The sequence below is a fragment of the Boleophthalmus pectinirostris genome, unplaced genomic scaffold (genome assembly GCF_026225935.1).
Source record: "Boleophthalmus pectinirostris isolate CB_2022bp ecotype Guang Dong unplaced genomic scaffold, ASM2622593v1 HiC_scaffold_21, whole genome shotgun sequence".
Lineage (NCBI taxonomy): Eukaryota > Metazoa > Chordata > Actinopteri > Gobiiformes > Gobiidae > Boleophthalmus > Boleophthalmus pectinirostris.
Window position 1 is genome coordinate 38,172,371 of NW_026571175.1, and position 21,793 is coordinate 38,194,163.

At 46.4% G+C, this 21,793-nt stretch overlaps 1 protein-coding gene across 1 annotated transcript in view; it reads right to left on the reverse strand.

Annotated features, from left to right (window-relative positions):
- Nucleotides 1-2,055: 2,055 nt before the first annotated feature.
- col1a2 (collagen, type I, alpha 2) overlaps nt 2,056-21,793 on the reverse strand; it is a 36,272-nt gene continuing 16,534 nt past the window's right edge. Inside the window, exons 6-51 of the mRNA XM_055157268.1 lie at nt 21,205-21,249; nt 21,066-21,119; nt 20,744-20,797; nt 20,025-20,078; nt 19,779-19,832; nt 17,790-17,843; nt 17,653-17,697; nt 17,174-17,272; nt 16,561-16,614; nt 16,392-16,490; nt 16,263-16,307; nt 15,956-16,054; nt 15,828-15,881; nt 15,633-15,740; nt 15,506-15,559; nt 15,331-15,429; nt 15,191-15,244; nt 15,020-15,118; nt 14,902-14,955; nt 14,698-14,751; nt 14,435-14,488; nt 13,845-13,898; nt 13,670-13,714; nt 13,503-13,601; nt 13,328-13,435; nt 13,193-13,246; nt 13,042-13,095; nt 12,287-12,340; nt 11,354-11,407; nt 11,161-11,268; nt 10,473-10,526; nt 10,328-10,381; nt 10,064-10,225; nt 9,894-10,001; nt 9,701-9,808; nt 9,566-9,619; nt 9,378-9,485; nt 9,258-9,311; nt 9,071-9,178; nt 8,937-8,990; nt 8,751-8,858; nt 8,432-8,675; nt 8,168-8,352; nt 6,155-6,397; nt 5,308-5,318; nt 2,056-2,448 (exon numbers count right to left, since the gene is read on the reverse strand). Coding sequence (XP_055013243.1) covers nt 2,313-2,448; nt 5,308-5,318; nt 6,155-6,397; nt 8,168-8,352; nt 8,432-8,675; nt 8,751-8,858; nt 8,937-8,990; nt 9,071-9,178; nt 9,258-9,311; nt 9,378-9,485; nt 9,566-9,619; nt 9,701-9,808; nt 9,894-10,001; nt 10,064-10,225; nt 10,328-10,381; nt 10,473-10,526; nt 11,161-11,268; nt 11,354-11,407; nt 12,287-12,340; nt 13,042-13,095; nt 13,193-13,246; nt 13,328-13,435; nt 13,503-13,601; nt 13,670-13,714; nt 13,845-13,898; nt 14,435-14,488; nt 14,698-14,751; nt 14,902-14,955; nt 15,020-15,118; nt 15,191-15,244; nt 15,331-15,429; nt 15,506-15,559; nt 15,633-15,740; nt 15,828-15,881; nt 15,956-16,054; nt 16,263-16,307; nt 16,392-16,490; nt 16,561-16,614; nt 17,174-17,272; nt 17,653-17,697; nt 17,790-17,843; nt 19,779-19,832; nt 20,025-20,078; nt 20,744-20,797; nt 21,066-21,119; nt 21,205-21,249 — 3,807 coding nt within the window. The 3' untranslated portion in view covers nt 2,056-2,312. The remainder of the gene's footprint in view (nt 2,449-5,307; nt 5,319-6,154; nt 6,398-8,167; nt 8,353-8,431; nt 8,676-8,750; nt 8,859-8,936; nt 8,991-9,070; nt 9,179-9,257; nt 9,312-9,377; nt 9,486-9,565; nt 9,620-9,700; nt 9,809-9,893; nt 10,002-10,063; nt 10,226-10,327; nt 10,382-10,472; nt 10,527-11,160; nt 11,269-11,353; nt 11,408-12,286; nt 12,341-13,041; nt 13,096-13,192; nt 13,247-13,327; nt 13,436-13,502; nt 13,602-13,669; nt 13,715-13,844; nt 13,899-14,434; nt 14,489-14,697; nt 14,752-14,901; nt 14,956-15,019; nt 15,119-15,190; nt 15,245-15,330; nt 15,430-15,505; nt 15,560-15,632; nt 15,741-15,827; nt 15,882-15,955; nt 16,055-16,262; nt 16,308-16,391; nt 16,491-16,560; nt 16,615-17,173; nt 17,273-17,652; nt 17,698-17,789; nt 17,844-19,778; nt 19,833-20,024; nt 20,079-20,743; nt 20,798-21,065; nt 21,120-21,204; nt 21,250-21,793) is intronic.

Sequence of the window (21,793 nt, forward strand, 5' to 3'; positions counted from 1 at the left end):
ACACACTCTGTTCACACACACACTGTTCACACACACTCACACACTCTGTCACACACACTGTTCACACACTCTGTTCACACACTCTGTTCACACATCACACACTCTGTTCACACACTCTGTTCACACACTCTGTTCACACACACTGTTCACACACTCTGGTCACACACTGTTCACACACTGTTCACACACTCTGTCACACACACTGTTCACACACTCTGGTCACACACTGTTCACACACTCTGTTCACACACTGTTCACACACTCTGGTCACACACTCTGTTCACACACACTGTTCACACACTCTGGTCACACACTGTTCACACACTCTGTTCACACACTCTGGTTCACACACTCTGTTCACACACTGTTCACACACTCTGCTCACACACTCTGATCACACACTGTTCACACACTCTGTTCACACACTGTTCACACACTCTGGTCACACTCTGTTCACACACTCTGGTCACACACTGTTCACACACTCTGGTCACACACTGTTCACACACTGTTCACACACTCTGGTCACACACTCTGCTCACACACACTGTTCACACACTCTGGTCACACACTGTTCACACACTCTGGTCACACACTGTTCACACACTGTTCACACACTCTGGTCACACTGTTCACACACTCTGGTCACACACTGTTCACACACTCTGGTCACACACTGTTCACACACTCTGGTCACACACTGTTCACACACTCTGGTCACACACTGTTCACACACTCTGGTCACACACTGTTCACACACTCTGGTCACACACTGTTCACACACTCTGGTCACACGAGTCCAGTGTCCACCACAAACTGAGAGACACTGGAACATCATGGAGACACATGAGGCTCTGTGTGTGACGAGCCCTGATGGTTCTGAGTGGAGAGAGCAGCTCACATGGACATGGACATGGACATGGACATGGACATGGACATGGACATGGACATAAACATATAAACATATAAACATATAAACAGTCATCATCATAAGGAAGAGTCTGGAGTCAGTGTGTGCACCTTCACACGACTCTGTGTTGGTCGTGTTTTTGTGATTACTCGAGTACTCAGAGTCCCCCCCCCCCACTGTGAAAACCACAACCTCCACGAGGGTTTTGTTCCCAAATATCAGTCAGTTCTGGAGTCAGGTCTTGCAGGATGCTGTTCTATTCAGCTGGACCCAGTTGACCACTTAAAGTGTGATTTGGCGCCCCCTTGTGGCTCTTTCATGGCAGCACTTACTTGGATGTGTGTTGTGCACCTGCCTGTGGCACATTCCCATTCACCTCAGTGTGAACTACAGCCTCACACCTGGTCTCTGAGGTCCACACCTGGTCTCTGGCTGAAGACACTATGGACACTATGTGACTCAAACTGCACCACTCTGGTCCAAAGCACAGACTTTTATTTGGAAGCAGAAGCCAGAATCTCCCAGAAAGAGATATTTACAGAAACGTTGGGGTCACACATCATACAGTGTAAACACAGATGGACTGTACAAATTTAGACCAAATCTAATGTCCAGCTGAAGCGAGTGGAGCTGGACTTCCACCTCAGATATGTGCTTTCTCAACATCACAGCACGTACACGGCTGAGTGGTGGGGTTGGAACATTGGACATGCTTTATTCAGAAACTTTTCACAATTTATTTAAACATCTCACATATACAAAATAGGTACAATAGTCTTTGTCATTTGAAAGAGAGAGCGGCCGATAAAAACATTTAGAATTGTGTTGTGGGATTTGATGAAGAAAAGCTTCGAGAACAAAAACAAACTGAAACAACAACCTTCAAAACAAAACAAAAATCAGAGAGTTTGGGTCGAGTTCCACCTGCTGAAGAGCGCCCCCGTCAGGAGGTGAACGCCAACAACGCACAGTAATACAGTCCCAGAGTATTAGCACCAGAGATATGAGCACCTCCTGGACTCTCCCCGCTGCCCCACCGGTGCCCGCCGCCGCCTCTGGCCGCACCGGGGCACGTCTGCGGGCAGGGCTGAGGTAGTTTACCGCTCTCATGACTCCTCTTTGGCAGACACACAAAGACCACAGAGTAATGCTTTCTTTTTATTACACTTTTATTTTTGTACAAAAGGATGACATGGCGTCCCAGAACAAGCTGTTTCCCTGCGTCGCTCGGGTGGGCTGTATTAGTTTGCATTGCACAGACGCTGCGCTCAGTCCTGTAGGTCCTCCGACGGGGGGGCCTCTTAGGCGGGTGGAGGGGTCAGCATTGGTACAAAACAACAGACAGAAGGGGGCGATGTGGTTCTTTCTCTCTTTTGGTGTTGTTAATTTATCATGAGTCTATTTATTTGAAACAGACTGGGCCAATGTCCAGACCAAACTCCTGGTCAGCGCCACCAATGTCCAAAGGTGCAACGTCGAGGATGGGTAGGCGAGAGGGTTTGTTCGTTCTGTACTCGATCACTGTCTTGCTCCATTCACTCCACTGTGTGATTTAACTCTCAACTGACATGATTTCTCTACAATACACTGACAACTCTACATTTAACTACATTTACTCTACAATTTTCTACATGATTTAACTCTACACTGCTGACTTTAACTACATTCAACTCTATTCAACTCTACACTAACATTCTCTAACATTAACTCTACATTTAACTCTACACTGATTTCAACATGATACAACTACTCTACATTTCAAACTACTACAACTACAATTTAACTACTCCATTCAACTCTATAAGATTTAACTCTATACTGATTAACTCTACACAATTTAACGCTACATGATTCAATTCTATTCAACTCTACATGATTCAACCCTACATGATTTAACTACACCATTTAACTCTACACCATTTATCTCTACATGATTTAACTCTACAGAATTTAACTCTAAACGATTTAACTATTCAACCACGTGATTCAACTCTGTTCAACTCTACACTATTTAACTCTACACGATTCAGTTCTATATGATTTTACTACACGATTCAACTCTACATAATTCAACTCTGTTCTACTCTACATGATTTAACTCTACATGATTCTACACTTGTGTTGTCACAAAACTCAAATTTCAAACTTTATTCTGAATTTCAGGAGTTTTTCAAAATACTGAAAATCAAATCCTCATCGATTCTAAAACACAAAAACCTCCAAAGTCGTCTGATCGACACATGAAGTTTATATTTACATTTGTTCTTTTCTATAAAACCTTGAATAACGACTCTCGGTCAGTGTTAGTGTTGTCTCAGTGTTATATCTCAGTGTTATATCTCAGTGTTATGTCTCAGTGTTATGTCTCAGTGTTATATCTCAGTGTTATGTCTCAGTGTTATGTCTCAGTGTTATATCTCAGTGTTATATCTCAGTGTTATATGTCTCAGTGTTATATCTCAGTGTTATATGTCTCAGTGTTATGTCTCAGTGTTATGTCTCAGTGTTATGTCTCAGTGTTATGTCTCAGTGTTATGTCTCAGTGTTATATCTCAGTGTTATATCTCAGTGTTATTCTCAGTGTTATGTCTCAGTGTTATGTGTCTCAGTGTTATGTCTCAGTGTTATATCTCAGTGTTATGTCTCAGTGTGTGTTATGTCTCAGTGTTATATCTCAGTGTTATATCTCAGTGTGTTAGTGTCTCAGTGTTATGTCTCAGTGTTATATCTCAGTGTTATATCTCAGTGTTCATGTCTCAGTGTTATATCTCAGTGTTATATCTCAGTGTTAGTGTTATATCTCAGTGTTATATCTCAGTGTTATATGTCTCAGTGTTATCTCAGTGTCTCAGTGTCTAGTTATGTCTCAGTGTTATATCTCAGTGTTATGTCTCAGTGTTATGTCTCAGTGTTATGTCTCAGTGTTATGTCTCAGTGTTATATCTCAGTGTTATGTCTCAGTGTTATGTCTCAGTGTTATGTCTCAGTGTTATATCTCAGTGTTATGTCTCAGTGTTATATCTCAGTGTTATGTCTCAGTGTTATGTCTCAGTGTCTCAGTGTTATATCTCAGTGTTATGTCTCAGTGTTATATCTCAGTGTTATATCTCAGTGTTATGTCTCAGTGTTATGTCTCAGTGTTATGTCTCAGTGTTATGTCTCAGTGTTATATCTCAGTGTTATGTCTCAGTGTTATGTCTCAGTGTTATGTCAGTGTTATGTCTCAGTGTTATATCTCAGTGTTATGTCTCAGTGTTATGTCTCAGTGTTATTATCTCAGTGTTTATATCTCAGTGTTATGTCTCAGTGTTATGTCTCAGTGTTTATCTCAGTGTTATGTCTGTGTTATGTCTCAGTGTTATTTCTCAGTGTTATATCTCAGTGTTATGTCTCAGTGTTATCTCAGTGTTATGTCTCAGTGTTATGTCTCAGTGTTATATCTCAGTGTTATATCTCAGTGTTATATCTCAGTGTTATGTCTCAGTGTTATATCTCAGTGTTATGTCTCAGTGTTATGTCTCAGTGTTATCTCAGTGTCTCAGTGTCTATGTCTCAGTGTTATCTCAGTGTCTCATGTCTCAGTGTTATATCTCAGTGTTATGTCTCAGTGTTATATCTCAGTGTTATATCTCAGTGTTATATCTCAGTGTTATGTCTCAGTGTTATGTCTCAGTGTTATATCTCAGTGTTATGTCTCAGTGTTATGTCTCAGTGTTGTTTTACGCAGTCTGATCCGTCAGGACGAGGTTCTGTGGTTTCAGCAGTGGCGCCGTTCACAGTTTGGGGGCCCTGGGTGAACTTGAGTTTGGGGCCCTCACTATAGTGCACCGTTATTTTTATTTTTTTTATATATATTTTATATTTATTGTCGTTTTTTCCCCTTTGTTCTTGAGACTTGCACATCTCTATTTATTTGAATTATAGTGAACTGGAAACTTTTCTTATTCGTTCAGTCGCCGAGTAGAAAACCTGAGCTGAAAGTAGTTTTATTTTTTGGCTGGTACAGTTTTGTTTACATCCTTTACATATGATTATTTTTTTATGATTATTGTTTGAAAGTAAAACTCTCATTTAGTTTCAAATTGAGAGAAAATCCAATTGCTCTGAGGCCTCGGCCGTTAGTGGCTCTGAGTGTAATTGTAACTGTTTGGGGGCCCCTCCAGAGGGACACTGTATATTCCAGTGTGTTTTATTGTGTGGGGGCCACCGTAGTTTCTGCTGAAGGAAACTCTGGGACATAACGACGAATTTAGAGAAACTCAGAGAAACTCCGAGTCTCACGACACTTTGATCAGGAGTAAAACAAACCTGATGTGTCCAGATGAACGACACTGAAACCTTCAACACGACAAACCCAGTCCTGCCTGCTGCTCTGTGTGACTCTGTGTGTCTGTGACTCTGTGTGACTCTGTGTGTGTGTGTGTGTGTGCGTTCGTGTGTGTGTGTGTGTGTGCGTTCATGTGTGTGTGTGTGTGTGCGTGTGTGCGTTCGTGTGTGTGTGTGTGTGCGTTCGTGTGTGTGTGTGTGTGCGTTCATGTGTGTGTGTGTGTGCGTGTGTGCGTTCGTGTGTGTGTGTTTGTGTGTTTGTGTGTGCGTTCGTGTGTGTGTGTGTGCGTGTGTGTGTGTGTGTGCGTTCGCGTGTGTGTGTGTATGTGTGTGTGTGTGCGTTCGTGTGTGTGTGTTTGTGTGTTCGTGTGTGTGTGTGTGTGTGTGTGCGTTCGTGTGTGTGTGTGCGTTCATGTGTGTGTGTGTGTGCGTTCATGTGTGTGTGTGTGTATTGTGTGTGCGTTCATGTGTGTGTGTGCGTGCGTTCATGTGTGTGTGTGTGCGTTCATGTGTGTGTGTGTGTATGTGTGTGTGCGTTCATGTGTGTGTGTGTGTGCGTTCGTGTGTGTGTGTGTGTGTGTGTGTGTGTGCGTTCATGTGTGTGTGTGTGTGTGCGTTCGTGTGTGTGTGTGTGTGTGTATGTGTTGTTGTGTTTGTGTGTGCGTTCATGTGTGTGTGTGTGTTTGTGTGTGCGTTCGTGTGTGTGTGTGTGTGTGTGTGTGCGTTCATGTGTGTGTGTGTGTGCGTTCATGTGTGTGTGTGTGTGCGTTCATGTGTGTGCGTGTGTGTGTGTGTGTGTGTGTGTGTGCGTTCATGTGTGTGTGTGTGTGCGTTCATGTGTGTGCGTTCGTGTGTGTGTGTGTGTGCGTTCGTGTGTGTGTGTGCGTTCATGTGTGCGCGTGTGTGTGCGACACTCACAGTGCACCCGTCCTCCAGCACAGAGTAGGTGAAGCGGCTGTTGCCTTCGGCGCGCAGCTCCACGTCGTTGGATCCCTGCAGCACCAGCGCCTTCCTCAGGGAGCCGCTGTCTGCGTGCAGATAGGCCACGCTGTTGCGGCAGTGGTACGTGATGTTCTGGCTCGCCTGGTTGGACAGGAGCCTCATGAACGCCAGCTGCGTGGCCATGCTCTGGGGGCTCAGGGTCTCGTCGTTGTAGGTGAACTGTGAAAGAGCAGACGGAGCGTGAAGAACGACTCAAGGAAAGTACAGTTACCCGAAAATACCAAACGATAATAATAATAATAATAATCGTGTCCCTTTAAACGTTGAATATTTAGATAAATAACCGTTGGTTCCAAATAAAAAATGCAGTCTAGTCCAGCAGTAAAAGTTGTCGCTCTGTAAAAACTGGTTAAAAGATTTTGAGCAAGATTTTTGTGAGGAAGAAATTAATATTACCGCCTTTTCTCAAATAAAAACCTGGTCTGTTAAGTGATTGAAACAAATAAACGCTCCGGATATTATTTGGTATTTTATGGTACTTCAAATTACTCAAGTAGAAGTACAAAGTAGTGGTACTGGGGGGAAAAAAGTATTTGGGAAAAGTACTGCTCAAGTATAAAGAGGAACTGTATCGGGACAGAACATCAGATTTGTGATGTGAAGAACAAAACAGGAAATAATGCACAAAATCTGTTGTGTTTTTTCACAGCACAGACACAGAATTGAGGCTAAAATGAGTTTAAAAACGCAGTGGAGCGCTTCCCGTATGACCATTTGATGACATCACAAGGTGGATCAGAGTATTTTGACGTTGAGAGAAGAACACGCAGGATTTTTGTGTTTCTGTGTGAATACAAAGCTCCATTATAGTTTAGAAAATAATTTAACACGGGCCCATAAACCTCCATTCAAAACAAACACAAAAAATGCACAAAATTTCAAGTTAAATTATAAATCGGCCAAAATATAAACATAAGGAGCCTAGCAGGGTGGTTATGCTGCATTACCACATTACTTTGTTTTATTTTATTACATTTGTGTGTGTTTATGTTTTGTTTTTATGTTTATTATTGTATTTTGTTAAATGTTTTATTCTATTGTCTTAAAAAATACATAAAAAATAAATATTAAAAAAATAAAACATTTAGGATTTTTTTTTTTTTTTACTTGAGCAAGTTGAAATTTAGACTTTTTTTTATTTTATTTTATTTAAAAAAAAAAAATCTTATCTCATACCAATCTGACCTTATTGGCTCTGTTCCACTTTGTGATGTCATTAGTTGGTAACCGTCCTCCAGAGAAGGAGCTCTCTCCCTCTCTGGATCTGTTCAGCTCATATGAAGCTACTGTATGACGCCTTATTTACACAACCTTTCTCACACGTGTGCAACCCTCTGCCTCCCTGAATGTTCCACAGTGCAGCATTAACTGGAAGTACTCTGTTACATTTACTCAAGTTACTTTTTAAAGGTACAAAACGGACTCCTGTGAGCTTGAACTCGTGTTCTGATGTTCCTCTAATGTTCCTGGTCACAAACAGCTGGAGTCGTGTCTTTATTCTGAGTCTGTTACATCTCCAAAGCTCCAAACACTCTGCTCCACCCTGTGATGTCATCAAGTGGTGGTTTCCAATTGAACAGCTTTAAGTTCACCTTTGGGTTCAGTCGAGATCAGCGACTCCACGACTGAAATGATCCAGGTGATTCTAGTGAAGGTGTGTGGAGTTTAAAAACACAGTGGAGCACTTCCTGTATCACCACATGATGACATCACAAGGTGGAACAGAGTGTTTTCAGTTGTGTGTGACGAGGAAACGACAAAAGAAGTGGACTTTTCAGAGAAGCTTTTGGACACTTTTCCGTGAGTAATCTTTGGTTTGAAGTAAGAGTTCTGTTGTTTGAGTAAAAGTGTTGGTGCTTGGCGGGTGCTTGGCGGGTGCTTGGCGGGTGTTTGGCGGGTGCTTGGCGGGTGCTTGGCGGGTGCTGGTACCTCGGTTCCTCCGTTGATGGTCTCTCCAAACCACACATGCTTCTGCGTCTGGGAGCTGCGGTGCCAGTTCTGGCGGGCGTAGCGCTCGGGGTGGGCGTGGATGCAGGTCTCGCGGGTGTCGAAGTTGCAGAAGACCTTGATGGCGTCGTTGATGCAGCCCTGGTTCGGGTCGATCCAGTAGAAGCCTGCGGAGAGGTCAGAGGTTAGGAGCGGTCGGACCGTGTGGAGTTCAGAGGCGCGGGGCGGTTCTGCGGGGGGGCGTACCGCTGCTCCAGTCGGGGTGGCTGAGGCGGATGTCGCGGCAGGTGCGGGCGGGGTTCTTCCTGGAGCCTTCGGGGGTCAGCAGGTTGTCGATCTGGGTGTTCAGGGACTTGATGGTGGCGTCCACTTCGTAGTCCTTGGCTCTCAGGGCGGGCTGGTCGGCTCTGTACTCATCGTATCCGGAGACGTCGTATCCGCCGCCAGCGGGGCCTGGGGGTCCGGGCAGACCGGGGGCTCCGGGGGGTCCCTAGAGAAGGTGCAGAGGACAGTGTGAGGGCCGTGGGTGACGCGGGTGAACTACGGCCTCATCTGCTGCACTTACAGAAGGTCCAACGTATCCGGGAGGTCCACGGGCACCGGGAGAACCCACATTACCGGCCTGGCCAGGTCTTCCATCTTTACCAGTGGGTCCGTGGGGTCCAGCGGGGCCCTGCACACAGACACGTGTTTGGATTTAGTCAAAGTTAAATCCTGGACCGTTTATTCTGACAGCTCCTGCCCCACTTACTCTGGGTCCAGATTGTCCGGCAGGTCCAGCAGGTCCACTGTCTCCAGCGGGTCCCTTCACACAACAGGACAGAGAAAATGAGCTTCATCTGAAACAACAAGCTGCAGAAGTCTAGTCCTCAAAGAGTCACTCACAGAAGGTCCAGGCATGCCCTGAAGTCCAGGATGTCCACGCAGTCCCTTCATGCCTCTCTCACCCTTGTCTCCAGCCACACCCTTCTCTCCTCTCACTCCAGCAGGTCCCTGAAACACAGGTCCACATCAGTATGTTCTGTGTAGACTTTGGTCCGTACGCCGCTCCGGACTCTGGGGTCACACTTACAGCGGCACCTCTGGCTCCGGCAGGCCCGGCAGGTCCGGCAGGTCCGGCGGGTCCCTGAGGAGAAACAGCGTGAGCGCACGACACTGACAACGTCACAGACACATCTCAGCTCAAACCTACAGACTCTCCACGGTTTCCAGGACGACCAGCAGCTCCAGTGGGTCCAGCGGGTCCAGGGGCTCCGGCCAGACCTGAGGGTCCAGGGGCACCGGGCTCACCACGATCTCCCTGCACAGAGACAGAACAGGCGGGTCAGACAGGGGCACAGGCGGGTCAGACAGGGACCACATGACTGTTTTAAACTGCACCTTGAATCCAGCGGCACCGGGGCGTCCAGGGGGTCCATCGTTGCCAGGGTTGCCCTACCGACACAAAAACAGAGTTACAAACGTCTGTGGTCCAGGTCCACACGGTCCAGAGGGAAAGAGAAGCTCACGTCTCACCTCACGTCCAGCCTCTCCCTGAGGTCCAGTCATACCAGGAAGGCCGATGTTTCCAGGGGGTCCACGGGCTCCAGGGGGTCCAGCGGGGCCCACTCTGCCAGGCTCGCCCTGAGGGAGACACACAGCGTCTTGAGAATGCACGCAGGCCGTTTGTTTTCTCAAACAGACGTGAGCGGTGTGTGTGTGGACTCACCAATCCTCCAGCAGCACCAGGGGATCCACGGTCTCCACGGGCACCGGGCAGACCCACAAATCCCTGCGGTCCCAGTTGTCCAGAGGGTCCAGGGGTACCAGGAGCTCCCTACACAAACACGGGCGTTAGTCCACAGCTCCCACACCCACAGTCGTCACTGCTCCACTTACAGCAGGGCCGGGCTCTCCGGAGGGTCCCTTCTCTCCAGATGGGCCTTGAGGTCCGAGCATACCGGGCTCTCCAGAGGGACCTGAGGGGCCCACGTCACCACGAGCTCCACGAGGTCCATCCTTTCCAGAGGGTCCAGCGGGGCCAGGAGGTCCAACGATTCCCTGTGTGTGACAGAGGCTCGTTTACGTCACATGAAAAAACACCAACAAATACACAAATATAAGTTTTATATTTGATCAAGTCTGGACAGTTGAGGTACTCACAGCGGGGCCGGGAGCGCCAACTCTGCCAGCGGCGCCAGGGAATCCAGTCAAACCCTAAAAGCACAGACACAATCAGAACCACACGATCAGAACCACACGATCAGAACCACACACTCTTCTGTGGATGTGCTCGGTTCATACTCACAGGAGGACCGGTCTCTCCACGAACTCCAGCGGGTCCAGGGGCTCCGGCGGCGCCCTGCGGGTCAGAACACCGGGTCAGAACAGGTTTCCTGGTACTGCTCAGGACAGTTTTTTATTTGGTGCTGTTCACTCTAACATTAGTGAGTCAAATCTAGAAGTGCAGGGAAACATGAAGCAGTTTAAATCCTTGTTGTGTTTTTACTATAATTTAACGATGTAACTCTGTGTAAAAGTACTTCAAGTATTCAGACGCAGTACTCTGCACCGTGTACGGAACAAATACATTTTTAAACAAGTTTTCTGTGTTCTGTAACTAGAGTATTGGTCCGTCACTCTTAGTTTCTTGCACAGTTTTTTCAGCCTTCAAGGTCAAAATCTGTCGGTTTCGTGTTGTCTGCATCAAATGGAGCGTATCAGGAAGTGTGTGGTTAGCATGCTAGTTGTGGCTGTGCAAAGTGCTGTGAAAAAGTCATGGTGGTGAATAATGAGGACGTCCTGGATGCAGAAGGGACATGAGGAAGAACTGGACCTCTGCAAACTCTTTCAAATTCTCAGACTCGTTTTGTTTTTTCAGGTTTTTGAGTCACCGTGAAACTTTTCAACTTGTTTTTGCTGAAGTGATGTTCAACTAAAAGTACGTGAGGTCATTTCCTGCTCGTTGGTCGGTTTGCCGTTTGCCGTTTACTCACAGGGGGTCCAGATTGTCCGGCGGGTCCGGCAGGTCCAGAGGGTCCGCTCTCACCCTTTCCTCCAGCGGGTCCCTTCTCTCCGCGGATTCCGGGCTGGCCGTCGGCGCCCTGTGTGGGGGAGGAGGGGGCGGGGGGTTAGTGGGGTCTCTGTGGGGGGGGTTCAGGGGTCGGGCATGATCAGGGCGGGACTTACAGGGGGTCCAGCGAAACCAGGCGCTCCGGCGGGTCCCACCTCTCCTCGCTCGCCCTGCGCCAGGCACAAGAGTTAAAAGTGGATCGGCTCAAACGTCCACGAAAACAGAAGCACAGACCACAAGAAAACAGAAGCACAGACCACACGGGCACAGACCACACGGGCACAGACCACACGGGCACAGACCACACGGGCACAGACGTCAGGAAGTCCACAGAAAACCACAGACTTTCAATTTTCAGTTTGGTCTTTTAGCAACAAACTCTGAAGTGGAAACAGCCGAATCGACCCTAAAACTGCTCCCAAACACTGGAGGACGTTTACAGCTCCAACTACGAGGCTCATTTACTCGGGTTTGAACTAAATGAGGTCAAATTTGAATTTTTAAGACCGTTAAAAGTCAAATCTGTTTTACACGAAAAAGGTTCAAATCCTCTCTGTAGATTTAAAAGTCTAATGTGACAAAAAAAATCAAACATTTAAACTCGACTTTTCCCAAAATCCAGACAATTCTGAATCTTTTAACACAGAAAACACCTCGATTTAAACAAAAACTCCACCTGCTGAAAACCTCCACAACAGATTTTAAATAAACAACAGAAGAAGAGGAGAGGAGGAAAAGAGGAGGAGAGAAACAGAGGAAAAGAGGAGAGAAACAAGAGAAGAGAAGGAAAGAAACAGGAGAAGAGGATGAGAGAAACAGAAGTGAAGACGAGAGGAGCAGAGGAGAGAAACAGAGGAGCAGTTCACTACTTTATTGGGGAGAATGGACTTAATATTTGTAAAATCCTGCCCTAAAGTCTCAGGACTCTAGAGTTTCTCGGAGTTGTTCCGTTCGTGTGACGTTAAGATGGAGCTGTGTGTGTAAACGGTTGTTGATGCTCTGACTCTAGAACACAGAACATGAGAAGATGCCAGAGGGGCGGGGCTTACAGAGGGTCCCCGGGGTCCGGCAGGTCCGGCAGGTCCAAAAGATCCAGCTTCTCCCTGAACAAGAGAACACAAGAACACAGAACCAGAGTCAGTCACACGGCCCGAGACGAGAGACGCGAACACTGTGGGGACCTCAGATCAGACCCCAAACTGTGTGAGTCCCCAAAACTGTGTCCTGTGTGAGATGCTCTATTCCAGGAGGTTTTCAGGTTCTAAAATGTGATAATGTCAGAACAATTTCATTCTGTCGTTCACTTTGGACTTTGTCATGAAGTATCGGAACGGTAAATTCACAAATCTGGAACCTGATCATTTCTCTGAGAAACTCGACCCCAGAGCTGCTGTTACAACAAAAATCTGCAAAAATCTTGGACTAAAAAGGAGGTGAAAATTCTCCAAACTGCACTCACCAGACTCCACCTGCAGGGGGCGCTCGACTAAAACAACTTTTTATACAGAAAAAAGGACGAGGAAACGGAGCACTGCAAACATCTGATCTGGACGAGATTTTAAAACTGATCAGATCAGTTCTGAGATGTTTCATTCTCGTCTAGAGGTCGATTATTTTAAGATTTAACTCGACAAGTAAAATGATTTTGCTGCATTGACAGAAAAATTCACTAATTTTAAGTCATTTTCTGACAGAGTTAAGTGTTTAAATTCTAACCAAGCTTTTTTGCAGCGTCAGATGAAAAATGAATTGAATCTGACTTTTGACAGAGAATAAACAAAATGTCGGATTATTCTCTGCTCACCTTATCACCGTTGGGTCCGACGGGTCCAGCAGGTCCGGCGGGTCCAGGAGCACCCTGCAGAACCCAGAGAGAACAGAGTCAGAGCACAGGCCCTCACACACACACACACACACACACTGCAGGAGTGTGACGGGGTTTTACTGAAACGTACACGAGCTCCGTCTCTGCCGGGGTTTCCATCAGGTCCTCTGTGTCCAGACTCTCCCTGAAAAACACACACACACACACGGTTAGACTCGATACACACAAACACACACACACAGACACACAGAAGATGTGTGTGTACCTTCTCTCCTTTGCCTCCGGGTGCTCCGGCTGCTCCTCGCTCTCCTGGCATTCCACTGGGGCCCTGGTGTCCGGCGGCTCCGACGGCTCCGGTGGGGCCGGGTTCTCCCTGAGGACGAGGGCAGCGTGAGACTCCCACACAAACACGAGTCACGAGGAAAAGGACGACTCTTTACCTTAGCGCCGTCAGATCCGGGGGCTCCAGCGGGTCCACGGGGTCCGATGGGGCCCTGAGGTCCGGTGGAACCGGCAGCTCCGGGGACTCCTCGCTCTCCCTGCACCAGAGTCACCGTCAGAACGTTTGTGCGTCAGAGGAACAGGAGGCACATGCACACACACTTACCCTCGCTCCAGCAGGTCCTGAGGCGCCCTGGTCTCCTGGGATACCCTAAAAAACACACACACACACAAAGACACACACACAGGCACACACACACAAAGACACGAACACACACACACACACGCTCTGTCAGGAAAGGTCCGGTTTTCAAATAAATATTTCTCTGTGTTAAACTTACTCTGTCTCCGGGTTTGCCGGCCTCTCCAGCAGGTCCCGCGGGTCCAGGCAGACCCTGCACAAGAACATGACTCTTCAGAACAATGGTCCACACAAACATCTCCACACAACAACAAACATCTAACACAACAAACATCTAACACAACAAACATCTCACACACAACAAACATCTAACACAACAAACATCTAACACAACAAACATCTAACACAACAAACATCTAACACAACAAACATCTAACACAACAAACATCTAACACAACAAACATCTCCACACAACAAACACATCTAACACAACAAACATCTAACACAACAAACATCTAACACAACAAACATCTAACACAACAAACATCTAACACAACAAACATCTCCACACAACAAACATCTAACACAACAAACATCTAACACAACAAACATCTAACACAACAAACATCTCACACAACAAACATCTAACACAACAAACATCTAACACAACAAACATCTAACACAACAAACATCTCCACACAACAAACATCTAACACAACAAACATCTAACACAACAAACATCTAACACAACAAACATCTCAGTCTCTGGTTTTCAGAAGGTCTTGTTACCTGGAAACCTGGAGCTCCAGCAGGTCCAGCCTCTCCCTTCTCACCTGGTCCACCCTAAAACACACACGAGGTTAGAGTCTGTGTGAGTGTGTTGTGTGTGTGTGTGAGTGTGTGTGTGTGTGAGTGTGAGTGTGTGAGTGTGTTTGTGTGTGAGTGTGTGTGAGTGTGAGTGTGTGAGTGTGTTTGTGTGTGAGTGTGTGTGTGTGAGTGTGTGTGTGAGTGTGTGTGTGTGTGTGAGTGTGTGTGTGTGTTTGGAGACTTACAGCGGGGCCCATGGGGCCAGAGGCTCCGTTGTTTCCATCAGGTCCAGGGGGGCCCTGCACAGAGAACAAGTTTATCACCCAACCGAGAGAGAGAAGAGGAACAGAGGAGCAGGGGGGGTCAGTGGGGGTCAGTGTGTGTGTGTGGGGGGGTCAGTGTGTGTGTGGGGAGGGGGTCAGTGGGGGTCAGTGAGGAGCAGGTCTTACTCTCAGGCCGGTGGGGCCGGTGGATCCCTTGTCTCCAGGCTTGCCGGGCTCACCCTGTGGGCGACACACATTTCAGTTTCAGCTCATTCACTTTGACACTTTGAGGTTCTGTACGTACAGAGGGGCCCTTGGGTCCGGGGAAGCCGATGTTTCCGGGCTGACCTCGGGGTCCGGTGGGTCCAGGAGGACCGCTGCGGCCGTCTTGTCCAGCGGGACCCTGGACAAGGACATGGAGGTTAGACATGGACATGACTGAGACTGTGTGGACCACAGGTCACGTGACACTCACAGTGGGCCCCTCCTTTCCGGGGGGTCCGGAGCTGCCGGGGCTTCCGGGGAGTCCCTGTGTGAGAAGGACAAAGGTTAGGATTCTGGATTCTGGATTCTGGAAGTGTATCTTCAGAAGCGGAGCGGTTCTGTGGGACTCACCCTCAAACCTGCTTGACCGGGCTCTCCGGCGCGGCCTGCGTCTCCAGGGGGTCCACGGGGGCCGGCAGATCCGGTGGATCCACGAGCTCCGGGCATTCCCTGCACAGGACGCACGGTGAGAAACACGGTGAGAAACACGGGGCGTGAAGTTCACGGGGGACAGGAGTTTACTTACGATGGGTCCAGCTCTTCCATCAGCACCAGGCAGACCGCGACCACCGGGGGCGCCCTGCACACCCACACACACGTCAGCACAGGTGACATGGAAACAACAACGTACCTGTGACCTGAAGTCTACTCACTCTGGCTCCACGGAGACCGGCGGGGCCTGTGGCTCCCAGCTCACCGGTGGGTCCTCTCTTTCCCTCCTCTCCCTGAGATCCGGGGGGTCCCTGAGGTCCAGAGTTTCCCTGCAGGTGGACAGGTGAGACAGGTGAGACAGGTGAGACAGGTGAGACATCAACAATCATCAGAACACACCAGGGCATCTGACTTACAGGCTCTCCTTTGGGACCGGTGTCTCCCTTCACTCCTTGGATTCCAGGGTCTCCCTAAAACACACGACCTGTCAGAACCAGAACCAGAACCAGAACCTCTGCTCTAGTGTTAAACCTGATGCACGCACAGGCAGTCCCCTGGGGCCGGCGGGGCCCTGAGCTCCCTGGGGTCCGGGTCCTCCTCTTGGTCCAGGGAAACCAGGAGCTCCAGCGACACCAGCGGGTCCCTGCAGGAAACAAGGAAGATCAGACGAGTCGGCGAGATTGAGTCTGAACTGTGTCCAAAATCTGTCCAAATCTGTCCAAAATCTGTCCAAACTTTATCCTTTATATGTCCAAACTTTCTGATGTTTTGAGTCTCTAAGTTTTGAATCTCTGAGTTTTGAGTCTCTGAGTTTTGAATCTCTGAGTTTTGAGTCTGTGTGTGACACTCACGGCGGCTCCTTTGGCTCCGTTCAGGCCGTTGGCTCCGGGGTTTCCCTGCAGAGAGACAGAGGAGCGTTACATCCCTCAGAACATAAACGTACTGGACACACTGAGCGTCTGTGTGGACGTGAGACTCACAGGGGGTCCGACGGGGCCCACGGCGCCGTTGGCACCGGGCTCTCCTCTTGCTCCCTGAGCTCCAGATGGGCCGGTGGGTCCGGCTCCTCCGATCTCTCCCTGCGAGACACGAGAGACGTTAAGACGACTGAGCCCGAACAACCGACAGACAGGAAGTGATGTCACCTACCTTAGGACCGGGACCGCCGGGGAAACCAGGGGGTCCAGCAGCACCGACGGGGCCCTGAGGAGAGACGCCGGGGTCAGAGCAGGGTCACAACAAGGTCAAAGGTCAAACCGGATCGATACGATATCATCACAAAACAGCAACACCTGCGATACTCGACATGTTTGATCAAATCTGCTGTGTTTTTAAAAACCAAAAACTTTTAAGCAACAATATTTGTTTGTTAAACCTCCAGCTGAGCGACGTCCCCACAAAACACCTCGAGTTTCATCTAATCTAATAAAACTGTTTCCTTTTCACGAAATAAACAACAAAGTGATCGTGCATCAGCTAAAATAATGCTAAAAAAAGCTCTCGATATCGATACTGTCTCACCAAATTTAGCATCAGGATAAATCGATATTTCAGTATTTTTTCAAACTCCTGATGGTCAGAGTTAGAACTTTTCCTAGAACATGAGCATTGGTTTAGAATTTCAGAATTTAAATCAAACTCTTTTGTTTTGATTCTGTCATTTTCGCTCATGACCCGGTTTCTCTTTGTCTCGTCCAATCACGGTACAGATCAGTCGCAGAACACCAGGACCGTCCCCCCCTTCAGAGCGTGAGGTTCTTACAGCAGGTCCGGCGGGTCCAACGTTTCCGTCGGCTCCACGGGCACCGGCGGGTCCGGCGGGTCCAGCGCGGCCTCTCTCTCCAGGCAGACCTCGGGAGCCCTGAACACACACGACATCATCAAACCCTCCTCCTCCTCATCATCATCATCATCATGTGTCCGACCACAGACTGAGCACAGACGTGGACTCAACAGGAAGTGAACACGGGCGCGACTCGGCTCCATCCACTCTGGCTCCAGTTCACTTTACACTGAAACATTTTGGTCTGAAATATTCGTCTTAACCCTCGACACATGATCCTCGGGTTTTTATTTTCACTATTTTGTCTGTAAATAAATTTCATCTCCAAATTGTCTGGTGTGTCTGGGCCTCGATGAGCTTCGTTTGACTGGAGCCGAGCGCTGTGGGGACCTCACACTCCCTCTGTCCACTTCGTGTCACCGTCTGTGGCTCAGGTTCAGGACGGGGCGAGTACTCACAGCCAGACCGGGACTTCCAGGGGCTCCCGCAGATCCGGTCTCTCCCTGTGCACACACACACACACACACACACACACACATGGTCAGATGGAGTTCACACACCAGGACAAAACTCAGATCTGAATTTGAGATGTTACCTTAGCTCCAGCAGCACCAGGTTCTCCTTTACGTCCATCCAGACCATTGTAGCCCTGAGAGACACAAGAACGTCACACACAACGTCTAAGACACACAACAACTCACACACAACACCTGACACACAATATCTAACACACAACACCTGACACACAATATCTAACACACAACACCTGACACACAATATCTAGCACACAACACCTGACACACAATATCTAACACACAACACCTGACACACAATATCTAACACACAACACCTGACACACAATATCTAACACACAACACCTGACACACAATATCTAACACACAACACCTGACACACAACATCTAAGACACACAACATTCTGAGCAGTGGTGGAGTTCGTGATTTGGGTCTTGAGTTTGGGGTCCTCATGATGATGCTCTGTTTTGTTGTTTTATTTTTTATTATTATAATTTTTTATATTTCTTTATATTTATTTTCTGTTTTTGCCTCTTGTTCTTGAGACACACACATCTTTATTTAAATTATGGTGGTTTGGAAACTTGTCTTGTTAGTTCAGTCGCCAACTAGAAAACCAGAGCTGAAAGTAGTTTTTTTTTTTTTTTTTTTTTTCAATTTACAGTGACATTTGTTGTTTACATCCAGTATATATGATTATTCTGATTCTGATTCTGATTAAATCAGACTCACACTGACTCGTCTGTTCTAACGTGGGGGGGGGGTTTCTTATTTAAAAGTAAACCTCCTCTCATTTATGTCACACTGAGAGAAACTCTCATTGCTCTGAGGTCTTTAGTGGCTCTGAGGACAGTTTATTTGGGGCCCCTCCAGGTTCGGGGCCCTTGGCGACTGCCTACTTTTGCCTAAAGGCAGCACCGCCTCTGATTCTGAACACGCTGCAGATTTGAGGAGATCCTCACGAGAGAAAAGAGCTTAATGTGACGTTCAGGTGGGAGTAAAAGAAACATAGATATTTTTTATTTTTTTAGTCAAAGTGAGGTCCAAGAACAGAAGAGAAAAATCCTGCACACTGTGTCCTCATAAATCTCACACTTTGCAGGTCAGACGGTGTGTGGGGTTTTTCTCTCTGTTCTTGAGCTGCTCCGTCTCCTCCAACACACACATCACACACATGTGACGTGTGACGTTTTTAATTTTTCTCACCTTTTAAATCAAACTGCGGCAAAAACAAACAAACTCACATTATAACTTAATTTAACTCAACATATTTACATAAGCAAGTGGCTGTTTCATGTTTTGGTGTCTAAATGTTCCGTAATATTGCTTTAAACCTCTCCATCTCCACGGAGACAGGCAGCTGAGGCCTTCAGGTGAGGTACAGGTCAGATCTGTGGGGAGGCGAGCCCACTCAGAGTCTGAACACTGAACTTTCTGGAGTTTTAAACAGACGTCTCGTGTCAGTGTCTCCATGGAGACGAGCAGAAAAGTGACGTCATGCAGCTTTAAGTAACAAGCTCAGACTTTTAGAAACGTTCTGAATGTTCCACTGAAATGTTCAAGACGTACAAAGGTCACCAGCAGGGGGCGCTAGCTTTTTGTGTGACTCAGTGTAAATCATAATTACAATAAATAAATAAATAAATAAATAACTTTATCCAAACATTATTTCATGTCCATGTTGTTTTCTTTCTCAGAATATTTTATTTTACCTTTAATTTATTTTATTTTCATATTAATTTATCACATTGAATATTATTGGTTTAAATTTCATTATTTAAAATTTCCATCTTGTTTTTTATTTTCATGTTAAGCAGGTTCATATGATTCATTTGACCGTCATTATTTTTATTACTTTATGTTACAGATTTTAATTGAAATTTCTAAACATCATTTTTAGAGGCAAAGTAAAATATAAAATATAATAATTTTAAAAACAGAGCAACAGTCGAGGCGCAGTTTAAAGACCCGATTCTACGGGTCAAAGCAACGACGTTCAGTTTAAAATCAGCGAGTTTTCACTTTCCCATCAAACAGAATCAGCACTTACTCTGTGTCCTTTCATTCCGGGGAGTCCAGGGGTTCCAGGGAATCCACGAGCGCCCTAAAAACACAAACACACACACACACACACACACACACACACACACACACACACACACACACACACACACACACACACACACACACACACACACACACACACACACAAAAACAAGAGCACAGGTCAGTGAAACGGACAACGCACAGAGTTCAGATTTTTTTTCAGTTTTTTGTTTGTGGAGTCTGGTCTGACCTGAGCACCGGGGGTTCCTCTGTCTCCAGGTTTTCCAGGTCTGCCATTGTTTCCCTGAAGAACAACACCACAGAGTTACACACACAGTTACACACACAGTTACACACACAGTTACACACACAGTTACACACACAGTTACACACACAGTTACACACACAGTTACACACACAGTTACACACACAGTTACACACACAGAGTTACACACACAGTTACACACACAGTTACACACACAGTTACACACACAGAGTCAATCATTTGGAGTAAAAAGTAAATGAGATCACATTATCTGACACTGTGTTAAAAGGAGAAGCAGTTTTGAAAGTTGATAAATAAACGACACTGTGCTCAGATTTCACAGTGAAACAAAATATTTCTGCTTTACTAAACATATAAAAATAAATGATCCTTTTTGATCCAAACTGAAGTCATGTTGAAGTAGAATTCTGTCTCAGTTTCAAACAGAAACTAAAATCTGTGTTCAACATGAGACATTTTATAGATTTGTTTGTTTCAGTAAATCTTATGTGAATTATTTTTGGGAATATTTGTGCAAAATGTCGATGAAAATAGTAAAAAACTTCAGTTCAGTCAGATCCATGTGTCCATCTGATGATTTTCATAAAACAGTAAATAAAAATATTTGTAGAATGTAAATAAATGTAGGTTTGTTAAAATACTAGAGACAATAGAATGAGATCATAAATACAGATGATACTTACGTCTTCACCAGATTTGCCAGGGGGTCCAGGGGGTCCTCGGGGGCCAACGGGTCCCTGCACACACGCAGACACACAGAGACACGTGTGAAGAGTCCGACGAGTTCACACAAACTTTACACACAAAATAATAAAGCTACAAACAAAATATTAAAACATCTTTAAGTCACAGACACCTGCAGAGAGAGAAGTCACGAAGAGAAAAGTGTCAAAGCGTCTAAATAAACTTTTATCTCGTCAGAAAGACTCAGACAAACTCTTTCTGTTTCACGTAAACATTAAACCACAGACAGATAAAACCCAAGTGTGTGAAGGCAGATCTTACAGCTTGACCGGGCTCTCCAGGCTCTCCGGGGTGTCCGGTGTGTCCTTGAGGTCCCTGTGGGCAGAACAAACACAAACATGAGGAAAAGTCCAGAGCTGAAGCACGGCCGCTGTGTGAGGAGTGAACGTGGGGCACTTACAGGGGGTCCGGGGGGTCCAGGGGGGCCTCGGGAGCCCATCATGCCCTGAAGAGAGAAAAACAGAAACCGACGTGAACGATGGATCAGAAATGTGTTTCATTTGATTTTAATAAATGTTATTTCTTTAATAAAACCCACAGACGCGAGGCCCTGAAGCAGAACACTGTAGGAAAACTTTAAACTTGTACCACACTGATCTAACGTAAATATAATGTCAGAGTCAAAGTGCTGGACTCAGGATTTGGCTTCAGTTCATTTCACTGTAAAAGTCCGACACGTTTATAAAGATCATTCATTTGTTTAGGAGGAAATGTGTAAAAATATTTTTCATGAATTTGTTGAAGTTTAAGTTTCAGACAAGTGTAAAAAAGACCTAAAATATCCGTCTGTTTCTTTATTTGGAAGGTCACAACATTTTAATTAGATTTTTATTTTATTATCAGCTGCTTTTTGTCAGTGTTTTGCAGCTTTTGTCTTTTTTATAAACCTCGTTCTCCACAGTCAAAGTGTCAAATCTGTGATAAACCATTTATATTTTCTCTTAGTTCTTATATTTTTTGTGACGTGTGACTCTTGTGTCCAAATCTTT